Source organism: Pipistrellus hanaki (assembly GCF_964339955.1).
Source record: "Pipistrellus hanaki genome assembly, chromosome: 11".
NCBI lineage: Eukaryota > Metazoa > Chordata > Mammalia > Chiroptera > Vespertilionidae > Pipistrellus > Pipistrellus hanaki.
Genome location: NC_140513.1, coordinates 3,426,842 through 3,444,557, shown reverse-complemented (window position 1 = coordinate 3,444,557; position 17,716 = coordinate 3,426,842). Strand labels below are relative to the sequence as shown.

Below are 17,716 nucleotides of genomic sequence, written 5' to 3'. Positions count from 1 at the left end.
AGAGGCAAGGCGTGTGGTTAGCAGACATCCTCCTCTTGGTCTGCCTCATCTTTTGGGCCAAAGTCATGATCTTCTTGTAGCAACCTCCAACTAATGACTGAGCAAGATGGTAAACTAGGGACACTGTCCTTGGCCAACGAATGAGCAAGGCAGCGAGCGGTCCCGGGGCCTGTCCAATGTGACTCCTTGAATGGGTGATCTTTGCTCTGGGCCTCCTTGTTGGCCTAGTAGAGACTTAGACAGGCTGTGTCCTGGTCTGGTGGTCTGGTGGCTCCCTCTGCCTAATCTCACTTGCTCCCTTTTCCATTTCCAGGTGCTACTTCCCAATAAAGCGTCATGCTCCAGACTCCATCTTAGAACTGTCATCTCTGCCACTGCCACCAAATGGTACTCACCTCCCTGGATTCTTGCAAAGGATAAATAATGGAAAATTCTGCCCAGCACCTGGCACATGACAGGCTCTTGATAATCAGCAGTGTTGATGACAATTATTCCACAGGGTTTAAGACGATAAAGCATGGTGCAAGTGAAAACATTACAAGAGCTAGGTAGGCCCTGGCTGGGTACCTCAGTTAGAGTATTGTCCCAATATGCCAAGGTCACCAGTTCAATCTCTGGTAAGGGCACATGCAAGACGCTACCAATGAATGCATAAATAAGTGGAACAATAAATCAATGTTTCTCCCGCCCTTCTTCTCTCTCTAAAAAAGACTAAATGGACTATTAAAAAAAAAAAGGAAGGAAGGAAGGAAGGAAGTAAGGAAGGAAGGAAGGAAGGAAGGAAGGAAGGAAATATTACAAGAACTATAGAGTTTATGTAATGATAAGCTATTTCTATTTTTACAACCCATAAAGAGAGTAGCGAAGTACAAGGTAGAGAGGAAATTGCAGTTGCTAAAATGCATACACTAAAATCACAGATATTAGTCAAAGAACTAATTACTTTAGAACACCTCATTCCAATCACTAGAATGGTATGCTTTAAATTAAAAAACACACAATAAAGCTAATGTGATATTATAGTTTAAATGTTAACAGGCATTCTAACTTTTGCAACAAGAAATGGAAAGTTACTATCTTTTGGTTGTGGTTGGTTGGTGGTAGTGGTTTAAATCTATTTCTAACATTAAACAATTGAGGCTCTATGCTTTACATAAACGTAACATAGAATTTACAAACCAACGAAAAGTTGGTCCCAATTGGAAGACCATGATCAATCAATATTAAAAAGTGTATGCCCAATAGCCAGAATTTGGAAGCAGCCTAGGTGCCCGTCAGCAGATAATTGGATCCAAAAACTATGGTACATCTACACAATGGAATACTATGTTGCCATAAAAAAGAAGGAATTCTCATCATTTGCAGCAACCTGGATGGAATTGGAGAAGATCATGCTGAGTGAAATAAGCCAATCAATGAAAGAGAAACACCACATGACCTCACTCATTTGTGGATAATAAAGATCATTATAAACTGATGAACCAAAAGATAGATATAGAGACAGTAAAGGAACAAGCAGTTTGTCAAATTACAGTGGGGAGGGGAGGAGGATCTGGGGGAGATAATATGATAGATCAACAGAAGGACTTGTATACATGCATATAAGTACAACCAATGGACATAAAACTCTGGGGAGGGAGGGGATGTGTGGGAGGGACGGAGGGAGGGGGGCAAAAAAAAATCAATAAAATATGTAAATAAATAAATAAATAAATAAATTTTTTTAAAAAAGTGTATGCCCACAAGTATCATATGATCTCATTTATATGTGGAATCTTATGAACGAAATAAACTGACTGACACGATAGATCCAGAGACATGGAAGCATGCCACAGACTGATGCATCCCAGAGGGAAGGGGGTGAGGAGAGCTTAACCAAAGAACTTACATGTGTACATGCATAACCCATGGACACAGACAATGGTGTGTTGAAGGCCTGGGGAGGGGTGGGAGTAGTAGTGAAGGGGGTCAGGGGGGAAGAGGGGCATCTGTAATACTTTCAACAATAAAGATGAATTTTTAAAAAACAATAAAGCTCTTCTTCCATGAAAAAAACACCGCCACAAAAACTTGTATACTCTCGATTAACTCTCTAATATACATATTTGGCCCTTTATCTTTTTTAACTAGACACATCATTAGGCTCAAGCTAGTGTGAGTATACATTACTAAACCAGGAAATAAATATTTTATGATAAACACTAATTCCAGGAGACTTCACACCCACATTCTAAAGTCTAATTAGATGAATTTCCCAGGGCATTCAAGTATTCTTGGTAGCTTGCAATTTTTAGGTATCAAAATAAAGCCTTCTTTTTAAACGTGGGTGGTGTTGACGAAACAAGTATGAGTAATACTTGCAGGAAACACAATATTAGCTTTAGCCAGGGAGTGAGTGAGACCTGAATAGTCCTTCAAAGAAGCACTTCTCATGCCGCACGAATGTAAAGCAAGAGTTCTAATGTGGTCACCGGTAAGCACAGATACTTACAGAACTGCCTCTGGTGCTTGAAATACAGCTCTACCTGCCCCCAATGCAATGTAAGCAAACGCTCTGGATTAGTTCTAAAGGATAGCGTGGAGGCAGCAGGCAGACATGTAAATACCAACCACAAAATGGCCAGACCTCCCAGGTTAGGTTTAAGATGTATTGACCAGAAGAGACTGTGTGAAGCCTATTCCAATGGTTAGGTAGGGATGACAGGATTAAACCTGATTTACTGTATCTTCCGAGGAGGCCCGTTTGCTCCATTCACCATCTTTCCAGGAGTAACTACCTCCCCCGCTGGTCTTGCTATGCTAATCGCACACACACCTCTGAAGTGTTGAAATTAAAGAGCAGAGAGAGCTATGAACTGCTGTCAGTACTGCACACTGTTCAGTGTTCTGGATTAGGAAGAAGATGTAATAAGAGGTAATTCTCCCAAACCAAAAACTATTCATAATCCACTACTTCAAGATTAAAAAATAATCAGTTAAAAGTTTTTACACATCCTATATAAGAAAGGGCTAATATGCAAATCGACCTAACGGCAGAACGACTGGTCACTATGATGCGCATCGCATTGACCGTTAGGTGGTCAGCGTGCTCCCACAGGGGGAGCACTGCTCAGCCAGAAGGGCCCACAGCTGGTGAGCACAGCGGCGGCGGGAGCCTCTTAGGCCTCTGTGGCAGGTGGCCATGCCCCCAGGGGCTCCTGGACTGCGAGAGGGTGCAGGCCGGGCTGAGGAATCCCCCCTTGCCCTCTAGTTCGTCTATAAACACACACATACACACGAGGATTTAGCATCATGATCAACAGCTAAGAAATGTCTTTAAGCGCTACTCTAACGGTGGAAAGGGTGCCTAGATGGTGGAAATCTCTGTACCTTCCACTCTATTTGTCTGAAACCAAAACCCCTCTGAATAAATAAAGCCTACTGAAGGGGAAGGTGCCTAGAATTACACAAAATGTCTACAACCGCCAGAGTGCAGAAAGGTGTTAGAACTGTCCTCCACCACCACCACCACCGTTACTTCAAAAAAGCAAATGTTAAAACAAAAGGAGGAAGAAGGGATTCATTCATTTGTCCAATAAATATTTATCAAACTCCTACTCCATGAGTCAGGCATTGTTCCAGTACAGTGGGAGACCTCGCCTCTGGAAAGTGCACACCACAATCAATGTCACCACAGTCAGCACACTGCTGAGGGCGCATTGTCTGCCTGGCGTTGTCCTAAAAGCTCAGGTTAAAAAAAAAAATCACATACAATCAACACAGGTGCTTTCTTACTATGTTAACCAATAGTCTTTTTTTAAAAATACATTTTTATTTATTTCAGGGAGGAAGGGAAAGGGAGAGAGAGAAAAACATCAATGATGAGAGAGAATCAATGATTGGCTGCCTTCTGCAAGCCTCTTAATGGGGACCACACCCGGGCATGTGCCCTTGACCAGAACCGAACCCGGGACCCTTCAGTCCACAGGCCGATGCTCTATCCCAGGGGTCCTCAAACTTTTTAAAGTGGGGGCCAGATCACGGTCCCTCAGAGAGCTGGAGGGCCGGACTATATGAACTACTAATTCCTACTGTAACACCTCGGCTGCGCTCACTGCCCAAAAAACCTGGCGGGCAGGATCAGACTCCTCTGCGGGCCGCATGTGGCCCGCGGGCCGTAGTTTGAAGACCCCTGCAGTCTATCCACTGAGCCAAACCAGCTAGGGCATAACGAATATGTCTTATTCAGGTCTCTCTGTTCACTTTCTTACTCTTAGTATTTTGGGCTTCTCCATTTCTTATTTGCACCAAAATAAAGAAATTAAGATGGTAGAGGCCCTGGCCAGGTAGCTCAGTTGGTGAGTGCATTGTCCCAATACGCTAAGGTTGCAGGTTCAATCCCCGGTCAGGGCACATACAAAAATAAACCAATGAATGCATAAATAAGTGGGATAACTGATGTCCCTCTCTCTCTCTCTCTCTCATCAATAAATAAAAATGTTTTAAAAAGATGGTTGAAAGGACAGTAGGAGACATAACTTCTGTCACCAAGTAATCTGCTAGCTGCGAAGAGTAGAATAATTATGAGGAAAGCTAAAATTTCCAACAGATTTATTCACACTTCACATTAATGGTTAAGCCAATAAAAGTTGAACTGACACTTCCATACTTGTCAATTCTTACGACTAAGCAGGTGCAGGTAAGAAAAACAACAACATTAACATGTACAAGAAACTCTTGCTTTGCCATTTCTCCAACTACCAGTCACAATTCCATTAAATCAGTACAACCTATTTACCCTCCTACCTTACTTTTTAAACAAAGTCTTGATAAATTCATTTGGTTCTTCTTACAAACAAATGTGAATCCCTCTTTGGACTCTGATGGTGTAGGCTAGAGTGAAGACCTACTTTGCACGTGCTCACTGAAATAACTGGATAGCCCACAATGTATATAATGTGACTTAGATTCAGGTAGCTAACTCGCACATAGTAGCTGTTCAATAAAAATTTTAAACTTGGATGAAAAGGCATTGTTATGAAGAGCTGCACAGAAACAATGCAGTTGTGACCTAATCCCTTTACAGCAGCCATTTACACTCTGACCTGATACAAAATAACCCCCATTTCAATACAGACTAAGCTAATAAAGTTATTACAAATTACGGGTTTTGCGTTCATTTCTATAGTTGGATGATAACTTCCTAACATCTCATGATTCTAGAAATTTCCTAGAATATGAAAGTTTACTCCTATACCAGTGAGAGAGAGAGAGAAAGAGAGAGAGAGAGAGAGAGAGAGAGAGAGAGAGAGAGAGAGCGCAAAAAGGTTTTATTCCCTCTGCAAAGCAGGATGTGGCTAAAGAGTAAGCCTTTCATGTGAAGTGCAATCAGAACACTGCCGTTCGTAAAAGCCTATATGGACTCAGACTGACGTCCTAAAATGTGTGCAGACCTGACGGAATTTGTGAGGGTCTATGCAAGCTGCAGCCACCTGTCACAAGTAACTCACGGCCACCCAAACCAAAGCTCCGTCTCTCTCCACCGAGACGCAGAAACCCGCCAAGCTGGGCTCAGGAGCCCCGTCATTATCTCATTACCATGTGCACCACCCCGAAGCCACGGTTCAGGGAAAACCCTCAATCACCGCCCCGGCCCAGACCACCGCACATCCCGGGTCCCTCACCACTGGACCACTGGGGCTTGCTGTTCGGAACCCTTCATTATTCCATTTTAAAAAACCACTCACACACTAGTCAGATCAGGCCCCTGGCAACAGACATGTGGTTGCCCTCGGACTTCTTGGCTCTTCCTCTTAACACTCAGAGCTCTGCAGCCCTCTTATTGAGGTGCCAGTAAGCGGTTCTCCCTTTTCCTCCATTAAGCTCTAAGCCACTCCAGAGCGCCGGCCAATGTTCTAGCGAAGGCCTTTGAGCAACAAAACTCTCCGCCGGCGTATACGTGCATACAAACAACTGCTGACTGACTCATCCTTCTCCATAAACTCGAGTGAAAACATTTCTAGTAGCTGACACGCCTCCCTTAGACATCTTTTCTAGCCGGTTTCGTTTGGGAAAATGCAAGTGTATGCAGAAGGCGCAGTGCCATGAGCCCCCCGTCCCCACACCCAGCTTCAACAAGGACCTGCTCATGCCTGCTTTCTGTCATCAGCGCGCCCATCCACTGCCACCCCACTTCTTCTGAGGCAAACCCAAGACTCCATGTCGCTCGTACATATTCCAGTTCCCACTTACTGTCAACAGCTCCTTGTTTGTGCGTTCCCTCCCACCCTTTCCCCCAAAAAGAAGTATAGAGAATAAAAAGAGGTATAGAGGCCATTGGGCCTCCTTCATCTCCATGTCCCTTCTCAGCCACCTCCCTCTTCCGCATCACCTTCCAGAACATTTGCCAGCATCACTGCGAGCTGCCCACCAGTGCACATAAGTGCCCGCTGGCCACTGTTTCACTTAGAAATACATTGTAATTTCTCCCAGAACCCCCTTCTCTTCTTTGAACAAGTAGAAAAAGAAAAGAAAAAAGAAAAATCGTGCCAGTATTTCTATTCTCTTGATAAAAATTACTTCTGGTTTACTCCCGGCCCAGATAAGCTGGAAAGAGCCGAAGGGAGTGGAGCAGGCATAGATGAGGCAAGAAATAAATGCTCAGGATTAGCTCTAAAGGGCAAAGCAAAGGCCAGTATACTGTAAAAACAGTAGATTCCGCCCAGTTAGGTGTGTGCAGATATTTTAAACCATCTGTTATTTCATTTTAAAACTGAATGCTTGTAAACATCAGCCAACATCTGGGGTTCCTTTCGACACAGGATGTTCATAAAATAAATCATCTTCATCTAAGGTGCTCTTGCCCTCGGGATTTTGGTTAATAACAGTCGCTGCTTCTGAGCCTCGGAAATGTTAAGTGAGGAAGATAATGGAGGGAGGGGCGCTCCGCTGGGGCTCTAACCTTGTGAGAGGTGAGATCCTTGCCCGCCCTCCCCCCCCCCCCCGCCAGCTTCCACCCGCTCTCCCCCCCACCCTCCCCAATGGGGGGTCCGAAGGAGGCACTCCCCCCTCTCCCTGGACGCGTCTCATCTTGGAACATTTCAGTGAATGACTGGGATTTCTCCCTCCTCCCCCGGACGCCACTGCCCTCCTGGCCACCGATTCCCCCAGGAGCCCGGCGGGGGGCGGGCACCGAGGCCACCCCGCACCCTGGCACCGCAGGCCGCCCTGGCCGGGGGCTCAGCCGCCGCACCCCCGGCCCAGGATGCGGGGGCCCCTCACCGCCCCCCGCCCCCCTGAAGAACAAGCCCCGGGGTGCCTCCCGGAGGGGATCTCCCCGAACTCGGCCACTTCCCTCTCCGGGCCAGAGGCGCAGCCCCAACCTCAATCCAGGGCCGGGTTCCCCATCAGGAACCACAGGTGCCCCGGCCGCGGCGGGTCAAGAGGTCTCCCTCCGGAGGGAAGGCCCCCGCGGCCCCGCACCAGGACGCGGGCTCGGCCCCGCAGGCCGCCCCGCCCTCGGGGCCCGCACCTCCCCGCGGAGAAAGCAGCCGGGACGGCGGGGCCGGGCGCCCCGGTACACAGCGCAGCCCCCAAACCGAGGCTCCCACGCCCCGGCCAGGCGGGTCGGGGCGCCGGCCGCTCGCCGAGAACGAAGGCTCTGCCCCCCGCACCGCGGGCCTCCGGCCGCCGCGCCCCCAGCTCAGGCCGCCGCGGGGACCCCCACCCGCCCCCCATCCGCTCCCCCCGCCGACTCCTCCCGGGCGGAGGCCCACGAGGGCGCCCGGCCCGCGCCTCCTCAGGCCGCGGGGACCCCGGCGGCGCCCCCGCCCCCCGCCGGCCCGCGCCTCCCGCAGCCCGGCGCCGCACTCACCCACAGCTCGGTGCCCCAGCTCATGGTGCAGGGCGCGGGAAGGGGCGCGCCGCGCGGCGGGCGCGGCTCTCCGGTCCCCTCCCCGGCGGTCCCTTCGCCCCTCGCGATCCCCGCGATCCCCGCGGTCGAGGAAAGCCCGGGCCCGCGCCGCCGCCGCCTGCTCCTCGCCTCGGGTCCCCGCGGCGGCTCCTCCTCCCGGTCGCTCCTCCGCAAAATGGCCCGAGGAAGCGGCGGCCCCGGCAGCCGCAGCGCCCGCCCGCCCCACACCCCGGAGTGAGGGGAGAGGGCGGGGCGGGGGGGGGCCGGAGGGCGGGGCGGGGGCGGGGCCCGGGCCGCGCGCCAAGACCGGGGGCGGGGCCTCCTGACAGCTCGCGCAAGCGCCGGGCCCACCTCCCCCCGGAGCCCGCCGCGGGGACCCGCCGCCCCGGGAGGACGCGGGAGGAGGGTCCCCGCTGATTTGTAAAAATCACTCGTTAGCCACCGCGCTCCGCTCTGGGGCTGACCGCCGGCCTCCGGACAGAGCCGGCCCGGTGACTGCCTGTGCCCAGGGGGCCTGAGGCTGCCCCTCTGCACACTGGACAGGCTCCCCCCCGCCCCTCACGCAGCCATTCCCGCCAACCTGGGTCCCCGGGATGCGCCTCCCGCACCGGGCACCGCGGGGCCCCGGAGCCTGGGGGCCCTGCGCGGGGGGCGTGGGTCCGGCACAGCGATGCCTGTGCGCGGTCCAGAGAGGGGCGTGGAGTCGGGAGCGACCACGTAGCTTCGAGTGGCCAGGGAGGTGACCCGGGGCGCGCAACCAGTGATTGCCAATCTGTGAAGCTAGTGGTTTCCAGCTTGTCGGGCCAAGAAACGCTGAGACGTGCAATCACGTTGTAGCTTAGAGGGTAAGAACAAGCGCAGGGCCCACAGATGAGGGTTTGGTTCCAGTCCGGCTCCCCGCACGTACTCGCCGGGCGGCCTGGGCCCGGGACTCGGCCTGTCCGGCCGCTCGGAGCCCCCGTCTGCCCGGCGGAGGTAACGCAGCCGGGAAGGCGAGGCTCCAGATGAGCACCTACTCCCAGCCTGCGGTGGGTAAACTGAGAGCTCATTCGTAAGTAGATACTGACTCCTTCTCCCTGTATTCCAAAGACCTACACAAATAGTCTCCACAAGCTGCGGAGGATTACTGGAGCTCCAACCCTTTCCTCCGCATCGCTAGGCCCTCTCTCCTTCACTTAACGCCAGACTTTTCTGGGTAACTCTGCACTCCTAAAGTGGGTCCCCTTTTATTTTTATTTTATTCTTATTTTTTAAAACTTATTTTATTGATTTTTTACAGAGAGGAAGGAAGAAGGATAGTCACAAACATTGATGAGAGAGAAACACCAATCAGCTGCCTCCTGCACACCTCCCACCGGGGATGTGCCCACAACCAACATGCCCTTGACCGGATTCGAACCTGGGACCTTTCAGTCCACAGGCCTATGCTCTATCCACCGAGCCAAAACGGTCAGGGCTGGGTTCCCTTTTAGAAATATTTCCCGAGGCATATTCCCCATCCTACTATCCCCCTCCTCCCAACCTGCAGTTTATCATTCATCATTCTCTGCCATGAAAGGGTGGAGCCAAAAACTCTGGTAGATAAACCTCCAGGTCTACTTCCTTGGTTGGACAGAGAATAAATTTAACCTGTCAAACTGTTTGGGTCTGTGTTTTGTAAGTTTCCTCCAGCCCCCTCGTTTTTTTTTTCACTGTGTGTGTTTAAATGTTTTGCTCTCACTGTTACCAGGTCTGGGAACTCTTTACTCCAGAGACTGCAAGATATAAAATAATCAGAACTGCCAGCCACTACCTCCCAAGTGGATTAACAGTGAGGGCGAGTTGGAGGGGTTAGAAATTCAAAACCCTGCAAAGTTTGGTTTGCTATCTGGAAACCGTAAGTGAAAAAGGCAGGTTATCTAGGTCCTGATACAACAATCTAATCTCTCTATTGAGTTCTTGCAGACTTCAAAAACAGTGACCACTGTAAAGTTCGCTAATCAGGAGGAAAACAACCTGCTGATCTAAAGGCAAAAGAGAAAAGGGGAAATGGAGGAAGGGCCAGCAGAAGAGACCACATTAAGATGAAAACCTTTTGAGATGAGTAAGCAGGAAGTACTCAACAGAAACCCCTGAAAAGCCACCGCAGCAGAGGTATGGAACTGGGCTAACTACATATACCACAGTGCAAATAGCTAACTTCTGTAAGTTTGGGTGGCAACTAGAAAAGGTCTGAATAGTCCGAATCTTTAAAAAATAAAGGAGAAAGACACCACTGACCTTGAAACCATGGAAACAAACCGGGTTTGGGATAAAGAGAAATAAACCAGCAGAGAAAAAGATAAATACAGCACAGTATTAGAACTGGATCTATTCACTTTTCCTAATAACAAGAGGGAGTGATTCCAAGACAAGGAACCACCACTTGAGAAATTACTGTGACCTGACCTACTTAGGGATCAGTTTTCACGAGAGGATTCTAAACCCTGTCCGCATCAGTGCTGGGACGGCTAGGGGTCAGCCTGGGCTGTGTATACCTGCTTCCCTTTGGTGACACCCGCAAAGCACTGATTCACAAAGTTTTGATCTTGGTGGGAGACTACATACATTTCCAGGGAATAATCCCGTCACCTGGACTTCATTGGCACTGGAAGAAGGTGTCTAGATAGGCTGCTGTGGTGCTAGAGGTAATTCTATTAGGGCTTCTTTGGCAATTGTAATGGTGCTTGCAATTAATAAACACCTGATTCAGGGGCTGTCACGGGCAGGTTTTGACATTGTTAAACTGGGATCCTAAAAGCGTTCTACCACTTTTGAGGTGTGTCACTTCTGAAAGTTAAATCCTCTGCGTGCGGCTCAGTTTCCTTGTTCATAAAATGGGGACCTCAAAGACTGTTTCGAGGCTGAAGTGAGGGAGCTGGTGGGGACCCAGGCTTCGGTGTGAGCTAGATTTGGATGGCTATGCAGAGCTCTGGTTGGTTTGTTTTTCTGCTTTCATCTTCAGTTCCCTCTATAAAATGGAAATAATACCACTTACTTCAAAGGCTACTGCCAAAATGAAAATTAAAAAATCCCATGCAAAATGCTTAGCACAGAGGCAGTATGTATTGGTTCCCTTTCTCTTCCTCTTGTTTTCTGGAGGATTTTTACTTATTGCATCAAGGAAATCAGTCCTTTAACACCTTTGATGCAGCAAGACAGCTTGCCTAAATGACAACTGATCATTGTCTGTTGGTGAAGTATCATTCCTATTGAAATTCTCAGGATTTTTCTTTCTCAAATAGCTTCCATCAGCTTCAGCTTAAAATGTCCCATTTGTTCAGCATTTGAACTACTTCCTAAGGACCCAAGGAAGCAGTCAAGTGGAAAAAGTTGGCGTGGGATAAAAGCAGGCACTCTATGGGGAGAATTTTGAAACTGCAACCAATTTTTGCACCTGATAGTGGACTTCCCCTGAAGGTCTGTAAAGCTGTGCACAAAACTAGGAGAACCCAGCTGCCCTGTGGCTGAACAAGTGACACATTGTGCCACCACGGGTAGGAGAAGGAAATTTAACTTTTTCCCCAACCCCCAGGACTGGAGGTGTGTCGGGGCCTAGCCTTTCCATGAAGCTCACTCTCTGTATGAAAATGCCACGGGCTTCCCCCAAGCTGCAAGAAATGACATTTCTAGCCAAAGAATGAAAGTGACATTTGACTTCTCGACGTAACGCCAGGCCTGGCCGGTGTGGCTCGGTTGAGGGACGTCCCATGAATCAAAAGGTCACAGTCTGTTTCCAGTCAGAGCACGTACCCAGGCTGCAGGTTTGAGCCCACGCTGGCGGTTGGGGTGCATACAGGAGGCAACCGATCAACTGATAAATGTTCCTCTCTCTTTCCTCCCTTCCTCTCTCTTCCTAAAATCAACAACAACAAAAAAATGTATACCGGTATTTTAAATTAAATAAATAAATAAAAATATATTTCCAGGCTCCAATTTGATCTCTAGTCTCCTATACTGTCCTGATAGAGGTTTGGTTCTGAAATATCAACTCTTTTGATAAGAAAACAAACGGCAATTATACCTTATTACAACTGGGAGAATATTAACCCATTCATTACTTAAGAGATGCCAAATATTTTTAATCCCATTAGGTCCAAACTACAAATTCTGCTACTAGTGGCAACCTTTGGTGGATCCTGCAAAGTGAGAGGAAACAGAAAAAAAAATAAAATAAATGCACTTGACTGAGGGCACAAGGCTGACAGCCAGGGTTAGGAGAAGTTTTTCCAGCCAATACCTTACCATCTGGTGCCCCTTTGGAAATGTTGCCAAGGACAACAGGCATAACTCGTTCTGTTACTCACCATGTCTGTTTCCAGTTACAGAGTCATAAGTATGCAAATCACCTTTTCTTGAAACTGAGATCATGTGTCTGAACAGAACTACCTGCATAGCAGTGTTCAAACAGAATTTGAAAAGTAACTGTCTAAAAAGTATGTCATTTTAGGTCTCTTTATAATTAGTGTTTCCCTTTAGATTTCTCTCCATTTCAAACTAATGACTGGCACAATTAAGTACCTGAGAAAGATCTACCTCCTAAACCTCCAGACAGATACCACTGGTATATAACCCTGTAAGAATAGGAACCAGCTTTAAGCCCTTAAAATTTGTTTTCCAGAAACCAAAAGACAGAAGTCTTCTATTTTAGAAACGATTTAAATGTTTGATCACTATTATATTATTCAATGAAATTAAGACTATTCCTGGTCATTCCTTTTTAAAAAGCCTATGATTACATTAAAATGTAAAGTAAGGGATTCTCAAAAATGGTACTTCCCTTAAAAAGTAAACAGTCCTTCAAGCATTGCAAACTGCCTTTCCAAATGGAACTCCACTTAAAAACCACTTTTCCCTTTAACAACCAGTATCTACCGAAGTGAAATCAGTTAACTGTCTTCGGTATTTCTCTTGATACAGAAAAGAAAGAAAGGATCGCATTCCTAGCATGTTCTTTCAAACTGCTGATTTTTAAAATGCTTTCTGTAAAGTTTCTCTACAATTTCATTTGCTAACACATTAGTGACTCAGATTCTGGGCTTTAAATTTCTGAAAAAATTAAAATGATAAGAACTAGAAAGCCATGGTACAGTGTGAGAAACACAGATCTGATTCTGACAGCTGAGGCTCCAGTCCTGGCTGTTAAAGGCGCCTGCCAAAAACTACTGGTAGATCACACTACGCCACTATATGTGTGATCCTGAGCCCGTCTTTTAAGTCCTTGGGTTTGTTTTCATAGCCGTTAAATAAGGGAGAAGAATCTGTTTTATCTAGGGGACCCTTCCAGCCTAATATGCAAATGATTTCCCTGCAACAATGCAGGACACATTAAGTATTGGGCTTTGAGGGCGGGTCTTGAATGAGAGTTCTATCTGGGTCATTGATAAATCAGCAACACACCCTTGAATTAATTAATCTAACCAGTCTCCTCTTTAAAAAAAAAAAAAAAAAAAAAAAAAAAAAAAAAAAAAAAGGCTTAAAAAGAAATATTTTAGCCGAAACCGGTTTGGCTCAGTGGACAGAGTGTCAGCTTGCAGACTGAAAGGTCCCAGGTTCGATCCCCGTCAAGGGCATGTATATTGGTTTCGGGCACATCCCCAGTAGGGGGTGTGTAGGAGGCAGCTGGTCGATGTTTCTCTCTCATGGATGTTTCTAGCTCTCTATCCCTCTCCTTTCCTCTCTGTAAAAAATAAAATGTTTAAAAAAAAAAAAAGAAATATCTCACAAGGCTTTGTGATGTTAAATCACACAATCCTATCCTATCATATCATTAAAGCCTAGGTGGCCTCAAGCCCTCAAGTGAAACCCCCTTAAGGCTGTGCACACAGCGGAGGCGGGGCCTGGCGGCAGCTCCCCATCATAGGACCTGGAGGTCACGTGGCTCTGTGCAGCCCTAAGGCCGGTTTTGGCATCTCTGCCTCCTTGCCTGGAGGAGGCGGGTCCCAGTGGAGGAGGCAGGTCATGGCAGGGGAGGGCAGTTGTGGGTGATCAGGCTGGCAGGGGAGGGCAATTGGGGGCCATCAGGCCGCCAGTGAAGGCCGGTGCCAGCCGGGCCCCCCCATTATCCCACCCGCACTGGTCACCCCACAGATGGCCCTATACGTTGGGACAGTCTCTTAGATTTAAAAATTAAAAACTGGCAAGGCTACTCTAACACCGACAAAACAGGATGATGCAGCGATGATATGCATGGCCTCTGGCTTGTACATTTTGTGGTCAGCCCTGATTCTGACACTTAAAACTGTGTAACAACACGAATTACTTAACTTCCCTCTGCTTCAGTTTTTCCACCTTTAAGATGGGGGAAATGTTACTACTGCTTCAGAAAGATCATATTATATACTACTTGTTATAATCCGGGCAAAAAAAATGTAGCTGCCTGTACAACAGCAAGATGCCTTTCACCGGTATGAAAAGTATGGTCACTGGTGCATGCAGTGTCCCAGACTGCGAGAGGGATATCTGACTGCCAGTTTAGGCCCAACATCTCTCATGGGGTCCCGGATTGTGAGAGGACGCAGGCCGTCCTGAAGAATGACCCTCTCTCCGGGCCCCCCTAGTGCACAAATTTCGTGCACCGGGCCTCTAGTCTATACTAATAAAAGGATAATATGCTAATTAGACCAGGAGACCTTCTGGAAGTCTTTCCGAACAAAGCCATGGTGGCAGGACCAAGGCAGAGGCCGTTAGGGGTCATCAGGCCAGGAGGGGAGGGCAGTTGGGGATGAGCAGGTCAGCAGGGGGAGGGGGCAGTTGGGGGAAAGAAGGCCGGCGGGGGGCGGGGGGGGCAGTTGGGGGTGAGCAGGCCAGCAGAGTAGTTAGGGGCTATCAGGCAGGCAGGCATGTGAGCGGTTAGGAGCCAGTGGTCTTGGATTGTGAGAGGGATGTCTGACTGCTGGTGAGGGATAGGGCCTAAGCTGACAGTTGGACATCCCCTGAGGGGTCCCAGATTGAAAAGGGTGCAGGCTGGGCTGAGGGACAGCCTCTCCCCGCCCCGTGCATGAATTTCATGCACCAGGTCACTAGTATATATATCTCCAGCAGAATACTTGGCAAACTTAATCATTCAATAAATATATTTAATTATGCTTATCTTGCTGTGTGGATTCATAAAATAAGTTTGTCTGTAAAATGGAGTAGTAAGATCAGAGGAAAATTCTGTTCAAAGACGAAAGATTACAAATTAGTAATACACGGTCACAGACCAGAGGGAGGAGAAAAAGGGCTAACCTTCACCACCCACCACCCGGGAAACATTGCCTCTGTGTCTTCCTGGAGCCATGCGAGTGCCCTACTTTGGCCCTGGCAGAGGGTGTGGCAGGGCTTGTACATGACCCTGTTGTTTTTTTTACTCAAGGGAAGAATTCATAGATTCATGACTTTACCAAGATCGCACACAGCTAAAAGACCTAGGTTCCTTCCTTTCTCCCGCCCTCCATCCCTACCCATTCTATATTTTCCCAACTGTTTTATTTTTATTTTTTTTACCTGAGTGCAGCATTTTAGCTCCATTAAACCATATGTTAATTTCAGTTCCTATTTCTAGTTAAAAACTTTAAGAATCTGATTCTGTCATAAAACACACTAATACATTGCTGGGATTCCGGGTGGTTTTTATTTTCTCCTCTTTGGCTTAAATGACTCACACAAAGAGCATGCATTACGTGTGTGGCAAGCTGGAAAAAAAAAAAATCTAAACACCAAATAAATCTGGCTAGTCTATTAGCAAATTTAATAAGCATGTTCTTCTATACCTGCTTAATAAAGTGGTGAGAGGAGGGAACCAACTACCGAATCCTTCCATTCCTCCCACTGGCCGGGTGGCTTGGTGGGTTGGAGCCTCCTGCTGTGCACAGAAAGGATACATTCTATTCCTGGGCAGAGCACATACCCAGGGGGGGGCAGGGAGAAATATCGATGTTTCTCCCTGCCCCCCCCCATCCTCCTCTCTCTAAAATCAGTAAACATATCCTAGGATGAGGATTAAAAGAAAAAGGATCTCTCCATAAATTCCACAGGTTAAAAGCAAAGGAAGTTTCCACACAGAATTAAGAGAAAAATGTTGACACTCTGACTCTAGTGGTCGGATAAAACAGCACGAAGCAACTTAAAATAGCAGCTAAAGGTTGCTATGCGGCCCTCAGTCAACCTGGTGCAAATGACTTAATTTTCCAGAGGCTCAGTTTGCTTACCTGCAAAGTGGGGATAACACCTACCTCCCACCTCATTAGACTGTTGCAAGGATTAAATGCAGTCATGCCTACAGAAGACCTGACCAGGGACCTGAGAAGGGCTTCACAAGTCATATTACTGCAACCATTTCGTTTGAAATGTGAGTGTGAAGTCCCTCCAAAAAACAACCATCAAGGGACCGCTAATTGCCGGGAACTTGGTATTTCCCACCGAGTCAGTGCCGCCTGTGAAACCAGTCCGTTCCACCACCAGGCGAGGCGCCACGGCGGTTTTAAATAAGAGATCCCCGCCCTCGGAGGCGGGGTCCCCGCGGTCCGGGCCTCGCAGGTCCAGGTCGCTTTCAAAGCTCGGCGGGTGGTACGTGTGGTCCGGCTGTTCCCATGACAACCGCCCCGGGTCCTCCTGGGGGTCCCACCTCTTCTGGCTAAACCGAAATCCCCACCGGGAAGGCCGCCTGAACCAACAGCTTCCCGACGCCGCCCGGGCCCCGCACTCCAGTGGGGAGAGCCACAGGCCCCGCGCCCCGCCCCCGCCCCGCCCCCTACTTCCGGGCCCTTCCGGCGGCCGCCGCCCTTTAACCCCGGAAGTGCTTGGCGGGAGCGGAACCAGCTGGTGATGCTGGAACAAACATGGCTGCCCCGGCGCCCCTCGGCCCCTCGGGCTCCCGCTGTCCTCGGCCCTTCGCGGGCCTCCGGTGGCTCCCGCTCCTGGCGCTGCTGCAGCTGCAGGTGGAGCCGGGCCTGGGCCGCGTCCACCACCTGACGCTCAAGGTGAGGCCGGCGGCCGGGCGGGCGGGGCGGGGCGGGGCCTGGGGCGGGGCAGAGGCCGCTCCCCCGGGGCCGGAGGCAACTTTGGTGGCGGGTGCGGGGGGGGGGGGGTTGAACAATTGCCCCCTTCCCCCCCCACACCCCGGCGCGGCCTCTCGGTGAGGAGGCCTGTTGGGACCTGGGGAAGGGTCCCCGCGCCGTCGGGGAGGCCGGAGAGACGCCGGCTGGCCGGGGAAGGGGCCGCACCGCGGCGGCGGAACTCCGCGGACCCGGGAGGCCGCGCCGGCCAGCCCCGTCGGCTTCCCGGGTTCCCCGCTGACAGCAGCTGCGCTTCTTGCTCCAGCTTTTACCCCCGACTGGACTTGTCCGCGGGCTTCCGCTTTCCCATCCCCTGGAGCCCGGCGGTTAGAGGATCCCGGAATCTCACTCGCAGTTTCCGGGTTCGGCTTGGGGCGCTCCCTGGACTGATCCAAGCGGGAATTTCCCGGAGGAATTTCAAGTTTCGCCTGAAATATATAACCGAGAACTGAAAACCAGCATTACAAAGAGGTTTCTGATGAGAGAACCTGTCTCATCGGTCGCTCCCGTCTTGTCTGGCTAGGGAGGAGGTTTCTGCTAGTCCTAGAAGGATCCCTGGGACCCTGCTTTCGAACTCACAGCCAGAAGCCACCCAAGGCTGACGGTGCCTCCGGGCGGCCCAGCAGGTTAACAGATCTGGAGCACAGAAAAGTAAATTGTGACCCAAAGCCTTGTACGTGATTCTCAAAGTACGCAATTGTGTAAGAAGTTGTGGGATTGAAGAAAGTTTGTCTTATTAAACACGTTATATGTGTGAACGTGGAGTTTA

The 17,716-nt window shown here is 49.3% G+C and overlaps 2 protein-coding genes across 13 annotated transcripts in view; one reads left to right on the top strand and one right to left on the bottom strand.

The window, feature by feature from the left end:
- The window catches only part of FNBP1 (formin binding protein 1), a 92,136-nt gene extending 84,003 nt beyond the window's left edge, over window positions 1-8,133 (bottom strand). For 4 of the 12 annotated variants that reach the window (XR_014796423.1, XM_084899823.1, XM_084899824.1 and 1 more), the window contains exon 1: window positions 7,853-8,132. Coding sequence is in view for 11 of the 12 variants with exons in the window: in XM_084899823.1 (XP_084755949.1) it covers window positions 7,853-7,876 (24 nt within the window). In the remaining variant the exon portion in view is untranslated. Of the gene's footprint in view, window positions 1-7,852 lie in introns of all 12 variants that reach the window. The other 8 variants (XM_084899822.1, XM_084899825.1, XM_084899827.1 and 5 more) reach the window with 3 other exon arrangements.
- Window positions 8,134-16,677: 8,544 nt separating this feature from the next.
- GPR107 (G protein-coupled receptor 107) overlaps window positions 16,678-17,716 on the top strand; it is a 47,564-nt gene continuing 46,525 nt past the window's right edge. Inside the window, exon 1 of the mRNA XM_084899834.1 lies at window positions 16,678-16,872. Coding sequence (XP_084755960.1) covers window positions 16,732-16,872 — 141 coding nt within the window. The 5' untranslated portion in view covers window positions 16,678-16,731. The remainder of the gene's footprint in view (window positions 16,873-17,716) is intronic.